This window comes from Thunnus albacares, chromosome 13 (genome assembly GCF_914725855.1).
Source record: "Thunnus albacares chromosome 13, fThuAlb1.1, whole genome shotgun sequence".
In the NCBI taxonomy this organism is placed as follows: Eukaryota; Metazoa; Chordata; class Actinopteri; order Scombriformes; family Scombridae; genus Thunnus; species Thunnus albacares.
Window position 1 is genome coordinate 24,877,530 of NC_058118.1, and position 19,183 is coordinate 24,896,712.

Here is a 19,183-nt window from a genome sequence, read left to right on the forward strand (position 1 = left end):
CATCAGGGTGAAAAGCAATGTTTTCTCACCCTTTGTGGTTGGAAGTGTCAGTCTGTGCTCTTGCATCTGTGTGATTACAGGTACGACAGTGATGTCACTATACTGACACACCTTGTAGTACACCTATAGATTACTGCAGCAAGGCAATATGCCTTTGTTAAACCACTGGAGATCAGCAAATACAAGATTTTCAGCTGCCGTTAAGTTGTTCTTTAAATACTTGACTGTTATTTTTTTGCATGGTTACCCGAACAAATTATGAATCATTTACATACAGCAACATGTTTTAGACTTTTCATTGTGATTTGTGGCTTTGATTAGTTTAAAACCCTGACACTTGTTTGTGTTTAGTTATCTATGACTAGTTTTACTGTTGTAGATTTTACCTTATTGTTCAGTGTAGAGTTGTGTTGTGTGGATTGATTTGAAACGTCTGCACCGCATCACCAAACGACGACAATTTACCTTAAAAGCAGACAGGATGTTCGTTAACGTGTCTTCAAATGGATTTCCATACAAAAATGAATGGAAACCAATGGATACATGGATGGTATGAAAAATTACACCATGTTTTGGAAAATGGTCATCAGCCTGAAGACTCAAAGTGGTCATGTAATTGAGCTTGATGCCTCTAATTTGTCCTATTGTTTCAGTCTCATCTACTGCACTGACAATGAATAGATTAAATGATGATTATAATTATGATGATTATGATAATGATGATTATTATTATTGCGTTTATTACTCGTTGCATACCTTTACCTTAATGTGTATCTCAACATGTTTGTATTTCTGCTTTTGCTCACATGGCAGATTTTTCATTTTAAGCAAGCACTAAATTCAGAAAACAAAATTTGTCATTGTCAAACGTGTGATCCACTGGATTACCTTCATCGGTCCTCTTTCAAAACGATCTCTTAACTGCATCACGTTTGTTAGAGAGAATGAGAAAGCCGCTGATTTATTCTGCAAAACAAAAGTGTCAATCAGGTCATTTTCAGAGGAGGGGGAGAGGAAGTGGGAGTGCAGAACAAAATAAATGAAAAGACTCAGTGGAATCATTACATTAACTTCAGAGTGATACTGAAGCAGTAAAATGCTAATTTGTTACAATACTAATAATTTCCTGGTGTCAGAGTTTCTTGTGGCCCATAAAACGTAACATTTGATAACTTAATGAAGCAAACAGAAAAGAACATTTCAGTTTCATTGCAGAGCCATAAATTCAGAAGTTTCTACAGCTTTGCAGAACCTGAACACAGTGTGGATTCTTCCAAATTGTAAGGTGGAAATTTTCTCAGTGACTTCTCACAGCATGGCACACAAACAGTGTTCATACTGACACCAGCTTAGCTCTGATTTGGCAGCATTTGGGAATAATTATGTTACAACCATGGATTTAAATAAACCTTTAAGAGGCAGTAGACTTACTTTCAGGCTGCTAGCTTTATTTTTTCATTGTGTAGCTGTGTACATGTTTGAAATCTATCTAGATGAGTTTAAATAATATCCATCATGTACTACAGAATGCCTTTGTTTTGTTTAACACTTAAGATTAAATTTGCATTAGTTATTTGCATATTGAGGCAATTAACAAAGACAGTCAGTCACATACTGCTGGAAAGACTTATTTTGGCCTCTTCAATCTGATATTTAGGGACATTTTAGTTTGTTTCAGATATTTTATATGTATTTTATTGTTTTTATTTAATGGTGATTTGTGAATCTGGAGTGTCTAGGATTCTTTATACCTTTCATAAAAAATGTATTGATTAAATTTCTTTTCCCTCCACTTTATTAAGTCAGACATTGAATTCCTGTCTCCATCCTGATTAATGTTGATGGACTGTCCATACAGCCAATAAAAACTTAATTACTGAGACTCATTTGACTTTACCCTTGTGTTTTGTGACACTGACTTTACTTCAGGCACATCATCTAACACGAACAGTCTTGCACATGTAGTTGAGAACAGTCAAAACGACTTGTAAGGCTAAGATATCTTATTTTGAAAGTCACGACCGGACGTCGCGTATGTTAGTATATTTCAAGTAGCTTATGAGCAGTCCGTCCCGCCAGTCAGAGTGAAAGTTGTCTCCGCTTGGGAGAGCAGGGAGTCGGGACTCGCTAGTTTTCACCGCTGCTGCTGCTGCTGCTGCTGCTTCACACGCTTTCTCCCGGAGAGATGAGGCGGAAAGAGAAGAGGCTCCTGCAGTTCGCCGGGTTGCTCATAGCGGCTCTTCTTTTCCTCCCCAACGTCGGGCTGTGGTCTTTGTACAAGGACCGCGTGTTCGACAACTCGCCCGACATAGGGGACGGTCCGGGCGGCATCCCCTCGATACAGGTAGGGGAAGCTCGGTTACTACTACTGGTGGTCCTCTCATATAATGCTTCTCAAAGTGGAGTCCGGGGACCTTCAGGGAGGATTAAGAACATGCAGGTGCAGAATATTTTTCATAGTGTTCTCCTCGTTTTCCTCTCAATTCAAGCGACCCCTGAGGTGGAGTTGCTTAAGGTTCTGTTCAGGACTCGATAATCTGAAACAAAGAGCTCACTCATAGGCGACCTCATAATTGTGAAAATAGTCCCAACATAAATGTTTTCAGACATGTTGAGAATGTCTTATAAAGCAGAATGTTCCACCCACCGTATGTACAGTATGTTTGGGGTAGAGAGTCAGGACCATGGAGAGCGACTTGGTACTTTAAGCGCAGCCAAGGTTCAGCACCATGGAGAGCGCCCAGGCTGTTAGATACCCAACTGACGGCAAACGACGTTTCTCGGTTTTGTATGACTGTAGCGATAAAGCATTAAAGTCTAGTTTGTGCAGGTTGCAAGACTGCAAAGAACTGAAAAATTGAATTAGTAATTGTGAGATTTCCAGCAGCCCCTGAAGACGGCTATAGAGGCATGAAATTGCAGGCGGTTAGGCGTTTGGATCATTGTTCCGCTGCTCTAAAGTAATTTGTGCTGTTAGTTTTGTTTGCCTGTTGCTATTATTCATCTCTGTTACAAACTTGGTGAACTGCTGCTGTTGCGTGTACTGTATTTAGCAAAATCATGTCTTGGTTTTTATTTTATAAAACCAACCATAAACCGTTTCATGTGTGCTCTTATTGATCATACAGTCCTTCATTATCTGCTTTGTAGCAGTTGCCATGGGGAATAACTAAGGCTGCCACTGTTTCTGTTTTTTTTTTTTCTTTTTTGGAGCGTTATTGAGTAATGTAAGGATTAATTGATCATGTAGGAGATGAAATGTCAAGAAAGAGAAAGCACTATTCATCAGATTGTTTGTGTTTGGAATTGTTTGTGTTGTTCAAGAATAATGAGGGATGCACTCACCACAGGCTGCCAGAACCTAAAGTGATGCCTTCAAACTTCTTATTAGAAAAATCATTTTGATATCATGATATAATAAGAATAAGTATAATAACAGAGTAAAGCAGCAAATCTTTATTTATGGAAAGCTGCAACTATCATGTTTTTTATACTAGATAATGTTTTCTATTATTATTTTTGCAATTAATATATTTCCTGTTTATCACTGATCCTTCAGTTAACTAGAAATGACAAACTATTATACATAAGCATTTACGGCTAATTACCGTAGCTCATCTACAAATCAATGCTGAAGTACTTTTTGTCTTTGTCTCTGGTATTTGGTATCCCATTCAATGTGTCCAGCATCTCCCTACAGCAGTAATGAAGCTCTGATGAAACCACTGATGATAATTATTAGTCTCAGCTGGTCACATCTACAGGATCATTGACATCACACCAAGCTGTTGTCACGTTTCTACTTGTATATATTCACGTTTCTACTTTATGTGTGAGAGGAAAGCCACCCTGAGCTCCAAATCTGATTACAATCAAAGCATGAAACAACAGTTTTCCACTCAAAATTACCTCAAAATCATACAGAGGTGTGCTGTTTCAGTTTGTTTGAGGACAGCTATTATAAGTGGGTAAATTAACATGATTTATGTGCCAGTATGTGATATTATTCCATTCAGTTGCTGATCAACGGTTGTAAATGTGACAAACAGCAGAATGTTCAGACATGAGCTGCCATGAAGATTTCCCTCCATGAGTTTCTTCTTATTGATGCTTGCATTGATTCCTCACTTTCCTTCCCACTGTTTCAGCAGAGCAGATGAGACAAGATGAGCGCAGTGATTAGAGTTTATCATATGGTTTACAGACTGACTGACTTACTGTCCGGCTAATTTACTGAATGCAAGAGTGGATGACTGGCCTGGAGGACTTTTTGTATTTGAATTTGCATCACTGCATAAGGACTCATGGCTCAGTTTTAATGCAACAACTCCTGAAGTCCATACTTGGAAAAACCAGAATCTCTGAGCAGAGCTGGCATTTCTAACTGAATGTGTATACAGTTAGATTAATCTATTGACATGTTAAGTTAATAGATTAGATAAGATAAGATTTTTGCAGAGGGTTTGTGGAGGATATCCCCTACTGTCGCTGTCAAAATCAGTAATACTTTGGATTTGTGTTGGCTTTTTATTTCATTTTCCAATATGAGGATCCTCAGACGGTTATCACTAACAACCCCTTTATGGCATAATGTCAAATTTTGTAAACATTCAAATCCATTGCAGTTCTTAGGTGCTTTGTGATGTGGCACAAATTTCATCAACTTCTTCAGAGAACATTTTGCACAGATTGCCTTTAATATCCCTCATGAGTTCAAAAATATAAAGGCTAATTATGTTACATAATTACAGTATATCTTTATTACTGAGCTGGATTTACTCAGTGCTCATTTGGCAAAACCAGCAGTGTTTCATGCTAAATATTCTGAGTGAGCAGCATTCTCCTGTGTCAAAGTCTGTGGTTTTGTTGACCCATTCAACCACCCAAACTCCTCTCTCTGTAGACTTTGAGGTATAAAACCTGATACATTTGATGGCTGGAACTATAACAGCAAGACCCAAGTGGCAAAAAAGCATCATCCCTTAACTTAATTTAGAGGGACAATTTAATCTGATATTTTTCATGCATGCATTTTCTGTTATGTTTCGAGGGATGAAATAAAACATTTACATTTCAAATTGTGAAATAAACCCCAAATTTCTCAATTTACCCTCTCATCTTGTCATCCTACCATTCTTGCTTACTTGCTTATTCACATCATGTTGGATGGAAGACAGTGATGGAAAAGATTTATATTTATGACCTGCAAGTTTTTATATCATAAGATGTATCATTGCAGGTTGGCTGATGTTGTGGTCAGGACAGCATTATATCTATTGATTGAGCATTTAATTACCTTGAACAGCAGGTTTTGGCTGATGTGAGGCATCTAGGATTGTTTGCATTTTCAGGCAGTTCCATATTAATTTGTGCTGAGTTGCAATGATGTTAATGGCATTGTTTCAGTTTCATGTGGGTACTGAACCCTATCCCAGCATACATTGAGTGAAAAGCAGGGAAACACCCTTGACTGACTGCCAGGTTATTGCAGCACCAATATTTCTCATTTTAACATCTAATATAACAGAAGAACCTGTTTTACACTGCGGGACTCTGGCTGAAAGGATTCATCTCTTGTTCTGTTTCTTTCTTGTAAACTTTTAATAGCAAAAGACAAATGGAACACCGGACAAACGAGGAGAAAGGAAGGAACAATATGTGTGTCTGTGATCTGTGTTTGAGTGCTCCCAGTGGGCTGTTATGGCTTCACTGAAGTAGATAAAAATCAATACCCTAATCCCATTGAGCCTTTTCCCACATAAGTCTTGTTAGAGACATTTGTAGTGGATATTTTCTTACCCTTGTTGGTTTCTGTCTGTGTTGTGGTTCACTTGAAGACGACACAGTGCTTAAACCGTCAGAATAAAATCGCAGAGGATTAAATACAAACAGAATGAGCTGCAGCCTCATTCATATACAATCTACTCTTCCACTGATGTATTAGATAAAATGGAATATAAATGAGTAACATTCATTCATATTGTTTTTTTAAAGATTTGTTTACTCAGGGGGGAGGCCAAGAAGGCTTTTCTTCAGCAGTGTCCTTATTTACATGTATTTAATTTAACTTTTTCACAAATAGTTTATCCTGCAGGATTTTAGCTGGAGGAAAGTGTGTTTTACATACAGTACATGCCTTGCTAAAGGGCAACCTAGCTGCTATCAGCAGCATAAAGCTATATCAGTCTTTGGCCATACAAACAACAATACCTCTTTTAATAGGGACTATTTCTTTAGTAATTCTGAAGATACTGTTTATGCAAGAAAAAAGGATGTTCTCGAGTCAAATACAATTTTTCAATGATTTGAGCACCACAAATAAAACTGAATTCAGGTTCATTAAATTGGGATGGCAGAACAAATTCCAGACACGGATTCTGTATCTCAAGAAAAAAAAAAAGACAAGGCAATAAATGAGGCAATAACACTAAATCTACACCATGTGCATGGCTAGATACCACTAGGGGTGAGTTGAAAATGTCCGTTTATCATTCAGATAAATTGACCCTTCAAAGGGTAATTCTGAAGGGTTAGTGATGTCAAACCAGGTGTTTTCATATATTTATTTGAATTCCCAATTTAATATTAGATTATAAATGTTGGACTTTACATGTTTTTCCACAGTGTGAAAAGTTATTTGAACCATACAGTGTAGACCACCAGTGTGACAAAATGCCTCCCAGCAGCAGAGTGAAAACTCTTTGTGTTAACTCAATTGATCTGCTCCTCTTAAGCATACTGAGCAATGATTGTTGTAGTAGAAGGAAGGAGCAACCTGTCTCTGACCCCACGCCCCCACCCCCCTGCCTCAGAAAAACACAGCACGACTCAGCAGGATAAGTCTGCTTTAGATCAGGAGGTGTATAGTACGTAAGGATGCTGGGAGGAGGATTATGTGAGCCAGTGAGATGATGATGTAAGTCACATCTGTCCTTTTGTAGTCCCATGTTGAATGGAGCCAAGCTCAGAGGCTACAAGGAGAGACAAGTCACTCATCTGTAGTCTGAATTCTGCTGACAGAGACTTTCATTCACACAGAGGGAGAGAGAGGACTGCAGGGTTGCCACTGCTGCTACCGGTCATGTGACTGGGAGTTTCATCTGTAGCTCTAAAACCACAACTGTGACAGAGAGATACAGTTTGGCCACTGGTGGCAGTGGAACAAGTTGTAAACAGTTGGGCAGGTTGTACCAATATCAAACAATCTTACCATTTTAATTTCACATATCTTTAATGGTACAATCTATGCAGAGTTGCCAGGTTTGTGTGTTTTTTGTGAAAAGTGGGTTATTATGACAAAGAGTGTTTAAAGTATCATTTTGTTTTACTTTTAACATAAAGTCTATTTATTAGCCTCATCTCAATATCACTGGCACTTCACTTAAAGGTTAACTTTGGTATTTTTCAACTTGGACCTTATTTTCCCATCTTTGTGCATCTAAGTGACTAACAGGGACAATCATTTTTGAAATTGGTCCAGTATTCGGGGAGAGTGCTGTAGCAGGTAAAAATGTCAATTTTTCTAACATAGAGGTAAAAATGGTCCCTATTTCTTAGCTTCATCTAAAGGTTTAGTGTATTACTGAAGCTTTGGAGCTGGTTTTGCCGAGCAGAGAGTCAGGGGCTGATAGCTGCGCCTGTCTGTCAGCTTCACCTCTAGCTGGGATGGGACAAGAAGCTTCTCTTTGAGCTGGCAGCACCCTGGCTCAGCACTTAATGGCCACCGTACAGTATTTCTGTGTTGTTATTCCCCTGCCTTCCTCTCCCACAGACATGATAATAAGGAGCTTATTTGAACAGCTCAGATGGGTTTGGACTGGAGCCAGCAGAGGCTGTGATTCCAGCAGTGCCAACACAGCTGTAAATTACCACTGAACTTCCCAGCAGGTCCATCACACTATGCTTATAGCTAACAATGTGCTGTTGTCTGCTCGTTTATATACAAAATCTTGTGCAAGCGTCCTTAAAACATTTTCTCTCTTTAAGAATTAAAGCCTTGGGTTCCAAATTCTCAAAAAACAACAACAACAAAAGATGTATTTTGTCACTTACCCCACTTACTAACCTTGGTTATGCAGATATTTTTGGTTTTATGTGCTGAAGTTTTGAGATATACATCTCTCAAATGTCTGTTGTTACATTACACTCACATGGCACTTTCATCCAAAGTGACTAACAATAAGTGTATTGTAACACTGTCTCCAACGATGTGGGAGAGAGTTAGACATCACCCAAAATTGTTTAGTGCTACAGTACAAGTTGTTTTACCTTTCTTTCAAGAAGTGAGACATAAGTAAGTGCTAGCAGGGCCAGGGTTGTCGAGATGAAATCTGAAATGGTGGTTTTTAGCCTGCGGCAGAAGATGGGTAGTGACTCTGCTATCCTGACTTCAGTGAGCTGTTCATTCCACCACTGTGGAGCCTGGACCAAGCAACCACAGGGTTGTCTGAGTGATTTGACAGCTAAATGTCCAGAGGCAGAGGAGTATAGGGTTTGACCATGGCTTGGAGCTAAGAAAGAGCAGTTCCCTCCACTGCCCTGTAGACCAGCACTACAGTTTTAAACTGGATGCAAGCAGCAACAGGGAGCCAGTGTAGTGAACAGAGAAGAGCATTGGTATGAGCTTTATATGGTGCCTTGGCATCCACTCAGAGATGTCATCCAGGCAAGCATTGATGGGCGTCAGGGAAAGGGAAATGGTGAATCTTGTTTGTCATCTTCAAAATATTGGAAAATCAACAGCAAATCACAATAATCCACACTGACCTCACCATCAGCAGTTTTCATATAGGGACTATTTCTCTGGAGGGAAGTAGTCCTAATGAAAACTTCATCATGACAAGAAGCAGACAGGAAAGCAAATAAAGGATGTGGACAGGATTGTAAGAATGGGCAGCTGCAGTATCATGAACTCTGCACAATTTAGTGGGGTCTGTGCATGACAGCAGTAGCAGGAGTGCAACACCTGAAGCACTGAGTTTAATCATTGAGTTTTATGGTTATTAATTATGGCAAGAAAGGTATCTTCAAAGCAGTCAGGTCCTTATTATAAGTCCTCATTGTATGCACTTAACAGGCTTTTAAAAACAAAACAAGCAGTTAGCAGTAGTGTATGAATATATATCAAAGTTTTCAGTAGCAGTAATATGAGCAAAATTCAGGTATCTGCATGTTTCCAAGCTGTATCCACCAACAATAACCTTTAAGCTGTTTGGGAGACTCTGCTGTCAGCAAGCGATAGCAGGACTGCTTTAAGCTGGAGGTGCGTGTGTGTGTGTATAGATATGCAAAGTTTGCCCTCCTTAGTGTTAGTGAAGTCCTCTCGCTATGTTTGTGCACTATGTATTTGCCCTCTACACTTTTTTGTCAAGTTTGTTTGCTTACCATGTGTGTATGTGTATGCAGACCTGACAAAGTCTGCAAGCTGAAAAGAGAAGTAGAGTACGGCAGAGCAAGAGAGAAAAACAGTCTGGAAATAGACAAAAGTATGTTGACACCCTAAAATTACACCCATATGTGATTTTTGAACATGTGATTCCAAAACCATGGGCATTAATCTGCTGTTATAACAGTCTCTGCTCTTCTGGGAAGGTTTTCAACAAGAGTTTGAAACCTGGCTGCTGGCATTGGCTCTCAATCAGCCACAATAGCATTAGTGAGGTTGTATGCTGATGATGGGCGATAAGGTTTGTACTTAGTGTCCCAGTTCATCCAGTTCAGTATGGGGATGAGACCAGGGCTCTGTGCAGGCCACTCAAGTTCTTCCACCCAAAACTGGGAAAACCATTTCTTTATGGATGTGGCTTTGTGCATGGGAGCATTGTCATATTGAAACGGGAAATGGTCTTTTTCAAACTGTTGCCACAAAGTTGGAAGAACACTGTTGACTAAAATATCATTGGATGTTGTAGCATGAAAAGTTGTCTTGATTGGAACTAAGGGGTCTGGGCCAAACCAAGAAAAACAGCCCCAAAACCAAATGCATGTGGACAGTGTGTCCAGCTGATCGTTATTGAAAATATTGGCCCATTTTTCTGTTGTGCTTACAGACATGACTGAAGTAAACAAAACCTTTAACACCATCAACTAACATGAATAACTTGAGAGATGATGTTTAGTTATTGTCTAGTGTTCACCTCTGTATTGTAAGACAATGTCAGGTTATTTGAGAGTGACAGCAGGTTTTTATCCTGTGGTTTAGTGGTTGGACGACCCTTTTGTTCATATTTGAAGTTTGGATTAACATTTAATAGAAAAAAAAGCTACACTATTATTAACAGGTTAAATCACAATGGGCCCCTTGCTGAGCTATCTTATTAGACCAATATTAAACCATTGACACATAAAACAGTCTCTAAAAAATAATTATCCCTGCAGTTTTGCAGCTTTTCATCTTTATTTTCTTTTGCTAAACATTTTGTATCAGCAAATGCAAATGAACAAATTGTACAAATAATATAAGTCCACTATTTATCCATCCATCAAGTAGTGTTTGAATAGAAAAATGGTCTTGGTGTTGAAGTGACATGTTGTATTTTATGATTATACTAATTTTCATTTCTTCTCATGATTGACAGGCTGAGATGTGACTTGACATTTTCTGGAAAGTTAAACCTTTCACTGGAAGTGCTGCACTCTGCCAAAAAAAGCCGCCAGGTGCAGCGTCTCTTTAAAAAGAGCAGTTGCACTTTGATTGTGTTATGGCTGCTTTCCATTGCTCTCTGTGCATATAAGGAAAAGTAAAAAAAAAAAAACAAAAACAAAAAACAGAACATAATTGCATGTAAACACATCCATTTGCAAAATCCAGTCCTCAACACAATGCTCTCATGTCCCCAACTTCATCCTTCATCTTTAGTTTGATTTAACAGCTGATATCAAAAAAGGAGCGAAACCCTTCATCTGGACTCATGTTCTCTGGTCATTTCATGGAAACAGCAGGTGGTTCAAACACTTTGTAAGACCAGTGTTTGTATCACAATCCATCAATATCTAAGGAGAAACCGCAGGAGGCGGAGAGTGCTGGCCTCTCTCTGGTCCTCTTGCTTGCTCTCTCTATCTCAGCGGGACTCTCAGTAATGACTTCTTCTGGGAGATGGACTGTGCTGTGGCCTCGCTGAGCTCCTCTTTGAGGGGGGGGTTTGGAGTGCCTCGCTGCAGGGTACTCTGCCTGGAGGTCCTCTGCTTTAAGCTCAAGTCTGGCTCAGACAAGATAGAGAATGGGAGCCTAAAGAGATTTGCATGTGAATCGCAACAGGACTACTCAGCCTAAAAGAGTGTTTCTATGTGCTATTTCAGTGCTTCATCGAAAGTGGTAAGTGAAAACAGATACACCTTATGTTATTTTTAATTTTACTTACTACACAACAGCAAAGCATTTTTAGCCAGTGTTGTAACCTGTGAATAGATAGTCAGGACTTTCATATCTCTCTGCCTCACTGAACTGAAGTAGGAGTAGGTCAGTTACTCTCACAGAAGCACACAGGTTGTTCTTAGAAGAGGGAAGGGTTGTGAGTTGTGTCCAGTGCAGATTTACTAGTCTGTGAAGTGGTTCAAGCTGGAGGAGGAGGTGCAGAGGGGTGAGGTGGAACAGGAAAGACAGGTAATTGTATCTCTGGGGGTCAAGGTGAATCTGTCTGTGATCTGACAGAAGAGGAATGGGGGATAAACAGAACAGAAAGCTTCCTCTTCTCATTCAGAGCTACTGTCAGCTCTCAGCAGAAGGAAAGGAAACAGAAAAGGGAAGTATTGACCCAAGGTGGTCTGATTCGTCCTCCTCAGAGAATGAATGGGCCATTCTGTTCTTACCAGAATTACTGTTCTGCTGGTAATACAAGCTTTTCCTCCGTACCAAACAAAGGCAGTCCAATAGAAGTTTTCTGTCTATCTGTTCATAAGAACAGATTTGAAAGCAGCTAAAAATGAACAAAGCACCACCAGCTCACAAGCTGGTGCTAGAAACAAGAAAGAAATGACGCCTCGCAAAACAGCAACAACTTTTGGTGGTATTGATTTTGAGCCATTCAGCTGCTGTCGGAAGATACCATAAAGCTCAGCAATGTTCAAATTTCCCGCTGTCTAACTTGTTTTCATCTAGTAATTGTAGTTCCACTGTGTCACAACTTCATTCAAATTTGCATCAGTGTATAGGGTTGCAACTAACGATTATTTTCATCATCAATTAATCGTTTCATCTATGAAAATTCAGAAAACAGTGAAAAATGTCACATCACATTTTTTCCACAGTCTAAGATGACATCTGCGAATGTTTTTCTCCAACCAACAGTCCAAAACCCCAAAATATTCTGTTTACAATGATATAAAAAAGCAGCAAATTCTCACAAAGGAGAAGCTGCAACCGCTTTGAAAATGACTGAAGTGACTATTGATTATCAAAATAGTTAATTTTCTCAGTAGTCACGTGACTAATTGCTGAGTGTCACACAAGTGGCCTTGCTGAGTTGCTGAAATGTGCAACACTGGTGCAATATTATTTTCCTGGTTTTATAAGCTGTAGTGATTTTTATTGATGTCATTGGTCTCATTGTGTTCTTTTTTTCTGTTTGTTTGTTTTTGTATTAATGATGTAAGGTATCTATGTGAGTATATTTGGGAGATAAATTTTGTGATGCAGCAACACTAAGCCTAAGAAAAATTTCCCTAAGGGGACAGTAAAGTATATCTTATCTTGCAATGAGCAACAACTTGAAGTTGTTGAACCATGATGTAAAATTGATGGCAGAGCTAAACACAATTAACTGATAAACAAGAGACAACTTTGCTAATATTAGATCCTTACCTCTAGTGTGACAAGAAATTCTAAGTTTTCCCTTGGTGGCACCAGAGGAGAAATCATGCTGTTCCCTGATTCCAAAGTGTTTATCTTCCAAGGAGCACAAATGTCCTCGGAATATTGCACATTTCCTTATAGTAGTACAACAGAAAGGATCTTGAACTAAAACACTAATAAATTTGTAACGCTGGTAATCACAGGATAAACAAGGATATGATACTATCTAAATATATTACATGATACCAATACTATATCACATCAAAGATTATTCTATGATACATAATATATTGGAAGACATTCAACTTACATATATCTGTGTAACTGCTGGGAAAAAAATACAGTATCTCTGAAATGGCAAAATGTTATTTAAACTGTAATTTGGCTATTCAATGTCCATTCGGTGTGTTTTTTCTGTCCCACCCAGGACTTTGAGCAAATGGAAATGATGGATGGGAGTGTGGTTGGTGCTGGTGGGATGGTCTGGGTGCCACCAACATTTAAACTGAATCCATGTCATGGTATTCCTCTATTTAGATTGTGAAGCATGTTGTGTACAATTACCCTAAAAACAAATTTCCAAAATTAAAATATCAGCAATTTGTCATGAGCTAGAGGCTCAGACAAATGGATATTTAATCTGTCGGTGGCACAAGATGAAACTTCAAGGGATCACCAAAGTCTTTTGGATTTATTTCTGGAGACAATGAATGGCTGTAGAAAATTCAATGGAAATCCAACCAAAAATTGCCAAGATGTGTCACTCTGACCAAAATGTTGGACCAATACACCAACTTTTCCATCTCACTAGTGTAGATAAAAAAATATACTCTATATATTCATAAGAAATCCACAGTGGATGCCTACATTTAGCATGCATTCATCCTGGGGATTAAATGTAACTCAGGCATTATTAATGTCACACCTGACCCATACAAGAAAACTGTGTGTAAAGTCAAGCAGCTGAGATGAAAGCAACACTCACATTTTCTAGTCAAATCTCTGGAGGCAGGGACAGCAGTAGCTTATACTGTCAACACCAGTAAATACTGTGCTGCTGTTTCACAAATGAGAATACAAATTTTGCACAGTGTAATATATGAATGCTTTCTGCCAAAAAAACCCCAAAAAACACTCTAATCATTAGTTTAAATAATTATTGTAAATTGTTGACTTGGCACTTAGATTCTACTCTTGGGGCTCCTCAGTGCAGTAATACAGCATACTTGAATACATAGAGATAGATAAATAACAAACAAAGAGCAATACAAAGTGGGGATGGGATTTATTAAGAAAAGACCTACGTGGTGCTTTCAAACTGAGAAGACACAAAGCATTTGGAGGCTGGGATGCAACAACCACCATATGTGATAAAAGATCAGCATTCCAGCCTCTTGTGTTTAACTTGATCTCTGTAAAGTTTCCCGTTGTGCTTTAATGGAAAGTTTTGGAAGTACAAGTTAGACCTCAGAGGTCACTGGCATTTTGTTCTGATTTTGCTGTCATTTATTTCTCCGGAGAAATGTTTCTCCCTTGTGCCATAATACAGCCGCTGAAGAATAAAGCCACTGCCACAAAGCATGATGAGGTAACTCTTTGCTGAAAAGGTGACACCTCAGAGGTTAGCGTGGCATTTCCAGTCATTGTGGTGTGGTTTTCATTGGTTTTTGCAGTGCTGAAGACCTTTTCAAGTTTGGTCAGGTGCGACGTGTAAGACATTTTCAGAAACCAGGGAAATGGCACAAAATGGTTAGCAGATATGTCAAGAATATAAAGTAATGTAGAACAATAAAGGATAAAATAGAATCAAGAGGTACAATGTGAATCTTTCATGTCCCTGTAGTGCAACCGACCATTCAGGAAGGGTCCAACTTTCTTACAATTATTGTTGCTTCGCCTGTCAAGCTTTCTGTTGTAGAATGACACATATGGAGTTTACACTGATAAACTGTTAGATTGACCATTAAAACAATCATTGGTAATATTTGAAGTAATGGGTTATTGATTTTACTTGTCAATTTTGTCAGCTGAAATGGTAACTGTGTGGCTGATTTGATCAGCTCTAGAAAGCTAATAAAGCTAGTTTGTTGAAAAAGCTTTCTCTGGCTAACTTTAATGTTTCAAGTTGCCTTGTTTTAAAAGGAGATATGTACTTGATGGCTGTGTACATCATATGCTAAAAGACTGAGACTAAAGCCGCACCCTTAGCCGTTGATGATCCATGTAGAAGACATGGTAAGAAGCATTGTTGTTCTGTTATTTCAGGGTAGAAAGTCAGTCCCAGTATGATGAATGAATATTATTTCATTCTAACATAACCCTTTTTAGGTCCTTGCTATAGAATAACATACTTAGACAGCAGCAGAGGTTAGATTTTTGCTTTATTGTTTGTTTTTCAAAAAATATGTTTCACTTATATAAGAGAAAAGGCTTTCAGGATGAGAACTAACCAGTGTGTTTGGGGGAAAAAAACCCAAAAAACATTATCTTGAGTAACAGGTTTTTGCTACGGCTGCTAGTGTGTGGACATCCGCAAATCCAAGCAGGACAGAGTCTCCAATGTTAGCTTAACTTCTGTGACTGGGCTTTTTGTAACATAACCTCTATCCTCACATAACAATGTGGTTAGGTCATAATATGCCCCTTGTCTGAAGATATAATGCGGGTTACAAGTGTAGGTAGAATGTAGGAGGCAAGTTAGCCAGTCATACTAATGTTTGCATGTTACAGCAAATAGATACACTGTATTATCCATTCCTTGGACTTTGCTCTTGGCTTTTTGGTCTTGGAAAACAAAGACCCTTTTTGACAGAGCTGCCGTGCCTGGTTATGCTTTTTCTGTCTCTGTCCATGGTGCTGAAAGAGTCAAGTTTTGGGGTTTTGGCAATCTGTCACTTTCTCTTTAATGTGCAGATAAGCTTGCACACACACACACACACACACACACACACTCACACACACACACACACACACACACACACAAATCCATGCTGAAACTTCAAAGTGGAACTCATTCATATTGTTTATCCTCACCCAGGGACAGAGCAAACATTAGATGAATAGATGAATAGACCATTAAAAGACTACATGAAAGTTAATTAGTGATCACTCATGCAGGTGAAATTGGCCACTCCCCCCCCCCTCTTTCTCTGTCTCACTCTGCTGTACCCTAAACGTTTTGCTCGATAAAAAGAAGAGCTTCCATTCCAGCCTGTCACTTATCAGACACAATGTTTTGTAATTAATGGTTGAACAGTTGATGGAGATAAAACACGGCCTGCATGGCTTGTGGTGTAGCTCATATGATGCCCTATTAGCTTGTTTATGCTGAACCTTGAATATTGATGGAGCAGAAAAGTGCCCTGAGCAGACATTTATTTGTGGCAGCGTGAAGCCTCATCCTCATGATGCTGGCCATTAGCAAGGTAGCAGCAGAGCACACAGCAGGGAGGCAAAAAGAGTACACAGAGTAGAATAAAGAAGGCTGTGTTTGACTGTTTTTTTTAAGTACAACGTGAAAGCCACTTACACCAGCTTTTATGAGGTGGGTATTGGTGATGTGGTTGATACTACACAATACAACCCCTAAGCAGTGTAGATTCACTCCTTTATTAGAAACCTTCTCCCCTGCCTTGCCAGTTGAATTACCTCTTTTTCAAGTGTTGGAGTGAATGAAAAAGGGTCAGGTAACCCTGGGGGTTTTGTTTAGTGAGGTAGCAGCAGGTGAGGAGCTGTGAGATGAAGATAAATGACGGTTAGGTTTGCTGAAAGGTTTTCTTGTATCTTTTGAACAATAGATTGACTGCCTGATTTCAGGATTTCTGTATGTTTGGAATTAACTTCTAGATGTTATGTTGTGATTAATACCTTTGCAACCTTCATCTCAACCTGGGTTGAATGGAGGTCAGATGCTGCTTGGCTTTGGTGAGGAGGTGATTCTGTTATTGAAGGGAATTTATTTTAATGTGATTGATGTTTAAAGCTGCATTCAATGTACAGTGGGTTTATTAGAGCTTGTTTGCTGAAAACAGTGATGTTTCATTTGTTGAATTGGACTCTGATTTTTTTCTGTGACAACTAAAATGGGAAATAATTTAATTATGTAATGCAATTGTGTTGTTTAGAGGTAAAGAGAACAGAATATAGTTGCAAACTGGAGTGATTGGTAATGGGATGGGATCAATTTATAACAGCTGTCTAGCAAGAATTAGTCCAATGGAGACATAATTTTTTTCATTGTTGACATGATGTGTTGTTATTGCACAGACCTCCTCAATGATTTCTTGGTATGTGAACTGAAAATGTACAAACAAAGGAAGAAAACGAGCAACACTGTCAAGGTAGCGAGTAAATAATGGTGAGCAGCAGCTTTTCTTGTCAAAAGTCTTTAGCCAACAAATCACACTGACAACTTCTGTTTGATGAGGTTTGACATCATCCCAGTTTTTTCTTTATTTAATGTGCAATAAATGTACTCATTTTAAAGATAGTGTAGTTTGCCTCTTGGTTCCCAGCACAGCCTAGCACTTTATCTCATCCCTATTCTTATCTGTGCCTTTTTATGGATTTTATTCATGTATTCAGACTAGAGCGAGTCATTTATCCACTTTTATTGTTTAATATTGTCTTTTAAAGCTGCTTTGCTGCAAAACTCTTGTGTGATAATAAAGAGAAGAACTGATGAACCGAATTTTCCCACTTGACCCACAGTAAGAACCATTGTTTACTTACAATAATTTGCTGTGTTGCATTCATGTCTGTTGACCTCACTGTGGGTGTAGAAATTAATCTCTGGCTCATGTGCGATGGATTTTTCCTTGTATGACTGTTGAACTTGGGTGCAAAAAGGCAACTCAAGAAAGAACCTCCAGCTTTTTATAGCAGAAAGTAACACCACTGCAACTATGCTCTAATATGGTCAGTGTAGTTCCGTTTATATACTACTATTGATGTTGAACCTTTGTATGGTATGTACTGTATTTCTTGTCATGTAGTGAGGTGCACTACATTGCTTTTTTTTGTTGAAGCCCACAATTTGAAAAAAGAGCAGCTTGCTGCGTCTTTTTTTCATTGCTGAAAGGCAACCACTGAGTAACCTGTTCTTAGCCTAACCATTATTTTGTTGCGAAGTAAACTCACCCCAGGCCTGCTGATCTGTTCAGATCATGGCAACTACAGTTAGTAAAATCATAAGAAGTCAAAGTCAGCTCCGGGTATCCAACAGTCACCACTAGTTTGTCCTCCATGACCATTAACTCCACTTGTTATTGTCACCACCACAGAAGGCCCACCTCTTGATTAATCTGATTGGACAAATGGGGAAAAAAGGCAAATGATGTCAGGTATTCTGAGTTGAAGTTTTATCAATTCGAGGTGTTCAGGGCGCTCCTGCAAAAATACGAGGCACATAGAGCAGAAAAACGCAAGGAGATAAGCAACGCAAAAGCAGCGAGTAAAAACTTTCACTCTCATTGAAAACAATTACAAAAAGCTGCCCCAGGCTGCTTAAAAGCGCTCTGTCTGAATGGGGCCTTATTGTGGTGTCCAGTTCCATTCCCTCCATATTAGTGTTGAGTGATTACGACAGCTTTTCTGGGAGCTAAATTCCCCTGGCTGTTTGTACAAGGTCCTCTATATCTACTCTGTGAATGTGTATGAGAGAGAAACACACACACACACACATACACACACATACAAACCTTAATCTAAGCTCAATTCACACCTCTCCGTTAACCTTAACCAGGACCTCAGAAATGACATTTTGCCTCATTAGGACCGGGCTTCGGTCCCCATGAGGACTACTGGTCCCGACAAGGGCGGTGTATATTCTGGAAAAGGTCCCATTGAAGTAACAAAAACATGCACACACACGCACACACACACACACACACACACACACACACATACACACATGTAAATGCCACAAAAAATAGACTTAGAGAGATTATGAAAAATTTCAAGTTCTCCTTGTTTGTTTTTCAAGGTCTTGTTAGAGCAGAAAAGCACCAGTGGAATTATCATGGTGATGTGTGCTGAAATTTTAATCAAAAGGAAATGGGGTGGAACATTGTTGCTTCCTTTTAGTTGGAAACGCACAGATGGACTCTTCCTGCATGTCAGACCCTGATGTGACTTGGAGGAGAGAGGAGGCAACATGAAGCAATCAGAAAAGAGAGGGATGAAGTTGTAAGATGAACTGGCATTTTATTTTGTAAGAGAAAACTTAAACTACAATTTCAGCAACAGCAAGGATCAAATTGAACAGAAGTAGAAAAACGATGACAACCTTAGATTTGCATTTGTAGTCTGAATCTCGTTAAGTTTTCTGCGGATCCAAATCAATGCTGAATAAATCTCTGTGATGCTTTCGGGATGTTATCAGTGGCTGCAACG

At 39.0% G+C, this 19,183-nt stretch overlaps 1 protein-coding gene across 1 annotated transcript in view; it reads left to right on the forward strand.

The window, feature by feature from the left end:
- Positions 1 to 2,079: 2,079 nt before the first annotated feature.
- The window catches only part of LOC122995259 (polypeptide N-acetylgalactosaminyltransferase 10-like), an 83,294-nt gene continuing 66,190 nt past the window's right edge, over positions 2,080 to 19,183 (forward strand). Inside the window, exon 1 of the mRNA XM_044370341.1 lies at positions 2,080 to 2,344. Coding sequence (XP_044226276.1) covers positions 2,186 to 2,344 — 159 coding nt within the window. The 5' untranslated portion in view covers positions 2,080 to 2,185. The remainder of the gene's footprint in view (positions 2,345 to 19,183) is intronic.